Genomic DNA, 9,976 nt, shown 5'->3' with positions numbered 1-9,976 from the left:
GAGCATTCTGCACAAACATTAGGATCCTTTCAAAGAGGTGGCAATGCCGTTTCCCAACGCCCCTCCCAGCGGCGGGAAAAGGGGAAAGAAGTCTGTTACTCCAAGTCCGTGGATGTGTGGGGACTACATTACCCAGAATGCCCGCAGTCGAGCGGCAGCGTCGCTAACCAATGAGAGCTTAGAACGGAGGTCCCGCGTGTGGCCCATAACGTTGGGGCGGGGCTTCCGGCCTCCCTCAAAGCGGCCATGTTAGCTACTCATGGTTTTGTTCAGCGGCTAAGAGGCGCCGAAGTGCCCGCTCACGGCGGAGGGGACGACGAGGAGGCGCGGGAGGAGGCGCCGTCCCCGCGGCGCAGGCGGCTCTGAGGCTTGGCGACGCCGCCCGGGGCCCCGCGCCAGGCCCGAGCCAGGGAGCGCCGCGCCCGGCGCCTCGTCTCCCGCCGCTCCCGGCGCCGCTCCGCCCCCGAGGCTGATGGCGGCGGCCGCGCGGAGGGAGCTGGCTCAGGTGAGCGCTCGGCTCCGACCCGCTCCGCCCCCAGCGCAACCCGAGCTCCAGCCCTCGGGCGGGCGCTGCTCCCGGACCTGCAGCCCAGGCCCCGGGGCCGGGCCGGGGAGGCGCTCGTGGGGCCTGTGGCTGCGGGCGGGGGCCGGGCTGCGGGCGAGGGTCCCGGCGGAGGGACACCTGGTTGGGGGGGCCCACGCTGAGGGAGGTTAAACGGCCGGCCGCGGCCTGGGTTTCAGGGCCAGGGCAGGGTCCGGGGAGGCCTGAGCCGTTGGAAGCCCGCGTGGACGCGGTATTCTGAGGTCTGCCTTTCCCACGTTTTTCGTGGCTGCAGAAGCGCTTGTGGAACCAACACAGCCAGGTGGAGGGCGTCCCTTTTCCTCGCGGCCCTGACCCTCAAACGCATGTCCCTGGATTGTTGTGTCCCGGGACTTAAGTGCCATTCCCGTGCTCCGTCTTGAGTGGAGACCCTGGAGAAACCCCAAACCCGTGCCAGGAGTTACGGAGGTCTTCCCATTTCTGGCAACCAGTGTGAACAGGTGTGGAGGGTTACCCCAGAAAGTGGGAGCAGGGTGTGCATGTACCTGAGTTAACACTCATCTGGTAGTGTTAAGGAAACTACAGGGCTCTTTCCTTTCAAGTGGGGACGGGAGTCAGCTCGCAATGACTGCCTGAGAAGCAGGCTATTTTTTCTGGCGGTAATGAGGTGTTTGGATCAGAGGAGGGAGGTGATAAAGGCTGAGGTCTCCATAGGCTCCGTCTGGCTATAACAGGACTATAGGGAAGAGGAAGATCGGGGTGGAGTCTACTGCGGTAGATCCAGGTGAGGGTTAATGAACCAGAAGTCGTGGTCTAGGAGATGTGATTGGAGTCTGGATGTGTGTTTTAAAAAGTGACAACTGTGTCTTCTGATGTGAACGGTGAGGGAGTGAAACAGGGTTCAGGGATGTTCCTAGGGTTTTTCTTAGCAGCTGTGGGAAAGGAAGCTCCATCAGTTGACATGAGGAAGTTGGTAGTAGGAGTGATATTCAGGGTAGCTGTCAGGAGTTTCTGAGATGTTTCACAGAGCACTAAGTGGAGTCATTAAGTGACCAGCTAAACACACAGGTCTGGAAATCTGAGGAGAGTTTGAGAATGGAGACTTCTAAAATGTCATGGCTGCCATGTGGACCAAGGTGAGTGAGCAGTGGATCACATTTAGGAGGAGCAGTCTTCTGGTTACGATGGTAAAGCTATTAGGGTGCCAGGAATAGGGAGAGGTTAGGGACTCACGACTGGATCACTCGCTTGGGTACCTAGGTGATGGCACTGGACTTCACAAACAGAGGTAAGGGAGGTAAGTGGCCATGAAGGGAGAGTGTCAGGGACAGGATAGTCTGGCAGGTGGCCAAGGTTTCCAATGGAAGAGTGAACATGAGGTGGATGCAGAAGCTTAGGAGTAATTAAGGCAAGATGACACTCAGGCCTGAGCTGGTGCTTATTCACCACTCTGAACTCCACCAGAATTTTGTGAGAACTTTGGTGGGCTGGGTAGTGCAATCAGCCTGGAGAATAAAGTCATCTGTGACCTGCAGGTATGGTCACCTGTGAGAGTCACCAGGCCTGGGGTTGGCCACCAGTGAGGCTTGGCATTGAATGAGGCTTAGGTGGACAGAGGAAGGTTGTGACTGCTGAGGGGACATAAGTGCAGCACAGGAGCAGAAGAGGACCATGGGTATCAGAGATCCATGTATGGTTCTGTGTGGTTAAGTCCAAGGGAGAGAACGGAGCCAGGCAGGGAGGCCTTCCCAGAAGGAATTTGGGTGGCCACCACTAGCGGAAAGCATGGTAGGTCTAGGGTAGTACTGGATCCTGTTGGAATTTTCCAAGCATACTCTGGATTCTGTCACCCAGTTGTAGTGTGAGTCCTCAGATTAGGGCCCAATATCATGTGCTGCCTTGACATCTGGTGAAAGCTGGAGAGCCTGAAATGGCCAGGGTACATGGTCCTCTCCCCACTCTGCTGCTGCTGCTGCTGCTGCTGCTGCTGTCTCCTCGTCAAACAACTTTTTCATCAGAGGGACCAGGTGCAGTTCCTGGTTAGTCCTCTGTATGGGTTTCAGTTCCTGCCATCCCAGGGAGTTATGAAAAGAAGCCAATCACATCCTCTCACAGGAATCAGGAGGTACTCCACTCTCTTGATCCTATAAAGCTTGCCTCCTACAGCTTCTGATTCTTTAGTCTTTCAGAGTGCAGCCCCCACGTGACCCTGTGTGGGGTGTGCTGTCCTCTCCCAGGCTGTGAATACATGTGATTAATAAACTGCTGTCCATCTCTTCTGTTCAGGTCAGGTGTCATGTGTTTGGCCATCCCCATAATCCTAAGATGGGAATGCCACCCTCAGCAGTGAGGTGAAGAGGAGATGATTAAAACATAAGTAACATGTGGAAAGGCCAAGGCAATCCCAGTGGTGTGGGACAGTGAGGTGGTTGTGACCATAGGCGTGTGGCTGTCTCAAGAATTATGTGTACTTGGAGAAGAAGTATGCCTCATGACCCCAGGGCTTTGTTATTGAGAGTTACATGACCTTGGCCACACCAGCAGAATAGCCTGGCATGATTGGGTAGATCCCTTCATGCCAGGTCCACAAGTTAGACATCCACCTGCCACAAGTCAGACAATCTGTCTGCCTCTTCTTGCTGGTGGCTGGACCCTGTGATGAGTGAGCCCGTGAGGAGACAAGCAGTAGCACCCATGGCACTAGCACCTGGTTTCTCCTCTGAGATGGGGAGATTGGGAGGTGGGTGGGCGTGGAATAGATGGATGGGGAAGGGCTTGTGGGTTCTTGGGAGAGGGACTGTTTATGGTTTCATCTGTCTCCATGCCAGGGCAGTGTGACCTTTGAAGATGTGGCCGTGTACTTCTCCTGGGAGGAGTGGAGTCTCCTTGATGAGGCTCAGAGATGCCTGTACCAGGATGTGATGCTGAAGAACTTGGCACTGATAACCTCCCTGGGTAAGGCCCTCACACTCACCCTTGTGCCCTGACCTATGTTCTGCCCTTCTTCTTTCCCCAGGGGAGCTCTTTCCTCACACAGGACCATGGGCACTGCTTTGTCCCTCACTTTCCTGGGTAAGTGCTTGGTTAGTAAGCCTGAGGTGTGCACACTGCCCTCTCCTTCCATGAACAGGCCCAACACAAGCTTCCCTGCTAAGTTGCAGGGAAGGATGGAGGGACAGGAATCTTGTAGTCACCCTAAAGGATCCCACCTTACTTGCCTTCTCCCTGACTGGGTCACTTTGTCCAGATGCAAGGCACCTCTGCATCCCAGGTCTACTTCCTTCCCCAAGCTGACATTTCCTCATGCCTGCCTCTACCAGGAATTGCCATCACTGACATATTCACTACTCACATGGACCCTGGGCTGTTCTTGCAAGACCCTCTTCCGAAGTTCTCTGAATAATGCTTAGTTTTCTTTCTTTCGGGCTGTCATGTGCTGAGTTGTTCTGGACTAGTGCTGGCTGTTCGTCTGTCCTGTCTTTCCCTCTATACTTGTGTCATCAGGGTGCCGTGTGTTTGCTCATTGAGGGAGTGGGGTTGGGTTGGGGAGCTCACGGTGGTTCTCAGGATGTACATGAATCCAGCCCACAGCAAAATGGCTCAGAAGGAGCCTGGCCCTGCAGAGTAGCCCTGGAAGAGGACATGTATTCACCTCAGACAGAAACATTCTGTTTGACTAGTATTTTGATGCCATTGCCAGTGGCCACACTCCATTTCTGTCTTTCCTTCCCCTTTCTTGACACTTTGCCCATTTGTTATTTGTGTTGCCTGTCACTTCGTCTTACTTCCGGCCTGGAGTTAATCTCACATCTCTGGACTCCATGTCTCATCCATTATTCTCACCACTCTATCTGCAGTGCTTTCCACATTTGCCATTATGTATTGTGTCATGAGGTGTGCACATATCTTTACACAGTCCTTGAGCACCAACTGCTCTGTTATAGTTGTGTTTTCTTGGGTTTTGCCCTTCTACGCAGTGTTCATGTGTCACCAGCAGACAACTTCCTTTGAAAAGTTGTTTGCAGAGGAATGAATTGTAGACCCTGTCTGTCCTCTCTGATGCCATGCTGATGGTTGTGTCCTTCAGCTCATGAGGCCTCTCCCATTTTGTCCTCTTTATAGCCCAGTACTGCTGAGCAGCCCCATCTTCAACCTGAAGCAACTCCCTGATCTTGCAAACAATCCTGTGGACTGGTTCCTGGGTTTGTTAGACACACACTTGGGCAGTAACTGCCCCTTCCCACCAAAGTCACCAGTCACTTTACCAGCCTTTCTTTCTTTCAGATTGTTGGCATGGAGCAGAAGATGAGGAGACACCAGCTGAGCAGAGCATTTCTGTACAAGGAGTGTCACAGATCAGGACTCCCAAGGCAGGTGTGTCTCCCCAGAATGCCCAGCCTTGTGAAATGTGTGGCCCGGAATTGAGAGACATTTTCCACTTGACTGAGCACCAGGAAACACATTGTTGGCAGAAGCTGTACAGGATGGGGGCATGTGAGAAACAGTTGTATTTCAGTGCAAAACTTCAGCCCCAGAAGCAGCACACTGGAGAGAAGTGCTTCAGAAGCAACATGGGCAGAGCCTCATTTGTGAAGGACTACAAATTCTGTGTGTCAGGGAAGCCCTTTTCCTGTGAGGAGGTTGTGAGGGACATCGTGGCTAGCTCAGGATTTCTCCAGTGTCAGGCCACACACACCAGGGAAAAGTCAAATAGGAGAACTGAATGTGGGGCAGCCTTTCATAAGGGAAACACTCAGTACACCTCTGGAGAATGCACAAAAGACTTTGATTGCAAACACACACTTGTTCAGCACCAGAGAGTCCTCACTAGAGAAAAAAACTACATGTGCAGCGAATGTGGGAAATCTTTTAGCACGAGCTACAGCTTCAGTGACCATTGGAGAGTTCACACTGGGGAAAGGCCTTATGAGTGTGGGGAGTGTGGGAAATCCTTTAGGCAAAGCTCTAGCCTCAGTCAACACCGGAGAGTTCATACAGGAGCAAGGCCTCACGAGTGTGATGAATGTGGAAAATCATTTAGCAACAAATCCAACCTCATTAAACACAGGAGAATTCACACTGGAGAAAGGCCATATGAGTGTAGTGAATGTGGGAAAACCTTTAGTGAAAGCTCTGCACTCCTTCAACACCAGAGTGTTCACACTGGAGAAAGGCCTTATGAGTGTAGTGAGTGTGGGAAATTCTTTACCTACCACTCCAGTCTCATTAAACACCAGAGAGTTCACTCTGGATCAAGGCCCTATGAGTGCAGTGAATGTGGAAAATCCTTTACTCAAAACTCCAGCCTCATTGAGCACCGTAGGGTTCATAGTGGAGAAAGGCCTTATAAATGCAGTGAATGTGGGAAATCATTTAGCCAAAGCTCTGCGCTTCTTCAGCATCGGAGAGTTCACACTGGAGAAAGGCCTTATGAATGCAGTGAATGTGGGAAGTTCTTTACTTACAGCTCCAGTCTCTTAAAACACCAGAGAGTTCACACTGGATCAAGGCCCTATGAGTGCAGTCAATGTGGGAAATCGTTTACTCAAAGCTCCAGCCTTATTAAACACAGGAGAGTTCACACTGGAGAAAGGCCTTATGAGTGCAGTGAATGTGGGAAATCTTTTAGCGACAGCTCTGGTCTCATTAAACATCGAAGAGTTCATGCTGGATAAAGGCCTGATGAATGCAGTGAATCTGGGAAATTGTTTAGCCACAGCTCCAATTTCAGTAATCACTAGAGTGTTCAAACTGGAGAAAGGCTTTATGAGTATTTGAATGTGGGGAATTTAGCTACAATACCAGGCTCCTAAACACTATAACTTCACATTGGACAAAGGCCCTAATGAGTGTGGCAAATGTGGGAAATCGTTTAAGCCAAGTCTAACTTCATTACACCCCAGAGACTTCACAGTGGAGAAAAGCCTCATAAGTGCAGTGAATGTAAAAAAGCTTTCAGCTGAAGGACTTGCCTCATTGGATGCCACAAGTTTCAAGTGAGAGAACTACCATAAATGTACGGGTATATACTATTTCCTTGTTCAGTGCAACAGCACTGAAGGAGGGCCCTTAGGAAGGTGCCGTTTACCTGTATTGAACCCTCATCTATCCAAACGTCCACGTAAATTCCAGGTATGTGGGAGCTGCATTGCACTTTTTAACCTGACCAGGGCCATTGCCAGATTTATGTCACTACCACTTCTGTAGCAGAGGCCGTTTTACCTCTTCCACCTGGTAGGTGCCCACAGTGGGCAACATTCATCCTTCTCAGGGTCTTCAGGGACATAAAGACAAGTGTTCTCCCCCCTTTGCGGGACAATTCGTGAGTAGCCTGAGCATTTATACTTTGCCCAATTTTTTTCTCCTCTGCTGAGTTAGGGCGTAGACCTTACCCACTTTTGGCCTAGAGGACTCTGTTGGTGATTTGGAAAGATGGACTACATTTTTCAGGATATTATTGGTCTCATGAGACTCTAGTGATGGAATTTTCTAGTTTCCAAATAACCAACCTGAGAATAGTCTGCCTCCCATTGCTCTTGTTTGTCTGATAATAAAGGTCTTATTGTTTCAGCCACCTTTAATCTTGGGAGTTCTGTTTACTGTATGGGATGGTTTGAAATTAACTGGGTTTGCTAAAGTGAAGGGATGAACAGCTTTGGTTGGAATCCCAAACTTTGTGTGCCTAGGGGGGACAGTGTGATGGCAGAAAATGCCTCTCTAGCCTCGTTTGCATTGTTGCTCAAAGCCTTCAAGGAAAGACTGCAGGGTTCTGTGGTCCTAATTTGTAACTCGGATGCCGTGATATTTTGTGGGTTCAGAGTTCCTGAAATCTGTAGGGTAACATCACTGTTTTTGAGACTATAAGGGCCAGGGGAATGAGAACTGTTACAGAAACACTGGATTAATAGTGCAGGAGACTGTCACAGAATAGTGTCTCTCTTTAAAGGTCGTCCACAATGTTTAGTCAGTATGGCTGTGAAGGATAAGCAGCTAGAGAAATTCTCAGGATCTCCAGAACTGTGTATCTTGTGTCAGTGAGGGCCTTGTCAGAGAAAATACTCTAAAGGTTTTGTGGATTCCTGTGGGCTCTCTGGGCTGTTCAGTTAAGGCCATTGCCTCAGAGGCAGGAAAACAAGGGACGAGAGAAGGGAGATCTCTTAGTCCTGCATGTGGTCTTATGACCCAGCCAGTATTCCTGTTGAATGAGGTGAAACAGACTTCGTGGCTCAACTATTTTTGCTGCTACTGAGGCAAGTGCTTCTCTCATGAGGAGAGAGACAATGGAGTCAGGATGGTTACCAAACCTGATTTTCTAAAGGAAATCCAGACTTTTAATTTGAACCATATTGTTAAAGTTTTAGTAAGATAAATGATATGAAGTATACTATTCATATTTAACCTGTGCCATTTGATAATTTTTGACATTCATATAAACCCATGAAACCATCATACAGTCATGATGATAAACCTTTCCATCACCCCCATATTTACCTTGTGACCTTCAGTCTGTTCTCCAGGCAGCGACTGATTTGCTTTTCATTACAATAGATTAGTTTGCATTTTCTAGAATTTTATATGACTGAAATCATAAAGTGTTTAGTCTTTTTTTTTCCCTTGGGTACCCTCATGTGACATTTATTTTGAAATTCATCACTAGTGCTTATATGAGTAGTTCATTCTTATTTTGTAGTTGAAAAGAATTTTCTATCAATGTATCTCTTTATGTATGGGTAGTTTTAATTGTTTCCAGTTTGGGCTATTGCAGATAAAACTCTGCAGAAATTGGATATTGATATGGTTCCTTTCTCATGTTAATATCTTAAGTGCAGTACCTGAGTCAGAGTGTAGGTGAATGTATAACTTAAGAAACACCAAATTGTCATCTAAAATGATTGTTCCCTTTTGTGTTCTTGTCAGCAGTATATGAGAGTTCCAGTTCTTCCATATTTTTGCTAAGTAGCTACTGTTACTCTTAAAATTTTGGCCCTTTTAGTGGATGTGTAGCAGTATCTCACTGTGGCTTTAATTGCGTTTCTCTGATGTTTCAAGATGTTTAGCATAGCTAGTATAGAAATATTGTGGCATGGTGGGTGTGTCAAACAGGATGAGGAATCAACAAGCCAAATCTGGATTGTGGCAAATTCTAGTGGAGAAATGGTTACCAGCTTCATGAACTGAAGAATTAAAAAGTGGTCAATGGTACATATAGGTTAAAAGATTTGCTGGACACATGTAATAATTGCCTAAGGATAAATTTTGCATTCAGATTGCAGTCAATCTGCTTTAAGGACTACAACTGACAAAATTCAGCACTTACAACAATTTATCATAGTTTTAAATATTTTGACTATGTGACAAAGTTATTGAAGTTGTATAAGAGCCTTTACATTGTAGAAACATTTTGAAGGCATTATGTGTGGAATGACATGATGTCTGGGATTATAAATAAGATCAACCACTAGTGTGTAGGGAGAGATGAAACAAGAACAACCGTAAATGGATAAATATTGACAAAATAATGATTTCCTAAAGCTTTTCCATTTTTGATATGTTTGAAAATAGCCATTACAAAGGGTGGAACATGTCCTATTATGAGTTACTTCATATGGTGAGAAGGATAAATTTAAAAGGGCAGAAGGAAACTTTTAGTTTCAATACTTCAAGCGTGTAAACATCAAAATGTATATTTTAAGTATGAGCAGTTTAAATCAGTCATGTCTGAATTAAGCAGTTTAAAAAACAAATATGCAACACTTACCACTTCGTAATCTTTTTTACTCTTGATTTTAATAGAAAATACTTGTTTGTGTGTGTATGTGTAGCCATATTATTCCATTTTATTTGATATGATATACAATATCCTACAAAGGTTCTGAGGGCCATTGGTAGGTGTAAATTGAAAGAAACAGTTATGACTGGCCTGGTGGCGTAGTGGTTAAGTCCTTGCGCTCTGCTTCAGCAGCCTGGGGTTTGCCAGTTCAGATCCCAGGTGTGAACCTACACACCTCTCATCAAGCTATGCTGTGGTGGTGTCCCACATACAAAATAGAGGAAGATTGGCCACAGATATTAGCTCAGGGCCAATCTTCCTCACCACTAGCAAAACAAAAAAAGAAAAACAATATTAACCAAACAAGTTAGAATAGGAAAAAACCTTAGATGTCATGAGGTCCCTTAGCCTTCTTTCACAGGGAAGTCAATCAGGACCCAGGGAGGGGAAGTGACTTCCACAACTAGTTAGTATCAGGATTGGAAGTAACACCCAGGCTTCCTAACTCTCTGTCCAGTGTTTTGTTTGTTTTGCTTTGTTTCATATTTACATTTTTAATTTTTAAAATGTAAGCACTTCCTTTTTTTAGCACAGTTTTAGGTTCAGAGCAAAATTAAGATGAAGGTAGAGATTTCCCATATACCTCCTGTCCTCACACATGCATG

The 9,976-nt window shown here is 47.3% G+C and overlaps 1 protein-coding gene across 3 annotated transcripts; it reads left to right on the top strand.

Moving 5' to 3' along the window:
- Nucleotides 1-213: 213 nt before the first annotated feature.
- Nucleotides 214-9,660, top strand: LOC106846667 (zinc finger protein 154-like). 3 transcript variants are annotated; one of them, XM_070498695.1, is made up of 4 exons: nucleotides 222-505; nucleotides 837-1,041; nucleotides 3,370-3,496; nucleotides 4,826-9,660. In XM_070498695.1, the coding sequence occupies exons 3-4, from the start codon at nucleotides 3,463-3,465 to the stop codon at nucleotides 6,214-6,216; spliced, it is 1,425 nt and encodes a 474-aa protein (XP_070354796.1). In that variant the 5' UTR covers nucleotides 222-505; nucleotides 837-1,041; nucleotides 3,370-3,462; the 3' UTR covers nucleotides 6,217-9,660. The 3 variants fall into 3 exon arrangements, with proteins under 3 accessions (XP_044615128.1, XP_070354796.1, XP_070354795.1); XM_044759193.2 differs by lacking the exon at nucleotides 837-1,041 and having other exon boundaries at nucleotides 214-505; XM_070498694.1 differs by lacking the exon at nucleotides 837-1,041 and having other exon boundaries at nucleotides 3,375-3,496.
- The last annotated feature ends 316 nt before the right edge of the window (nucleotides 9,661-9,976 follow it).

This window comes from Equus asinus, chromosome 26 (assembly GCF_041296235.1).
Source record: "Equus asinus isolate D_3611 breed Donkey chromosome 26, EquAss-T2T_v2, whole genome shotgun sequence".
Classification (NCBI taxonomy): Eukaryota; Metazoa; Chordata; class Mammalia; order Perissodactyla; family Equidae; genus Equus; species Equus asinus.
This window is presented reverse-complemented; position numbering and strand designations above follow the sequence as displayed.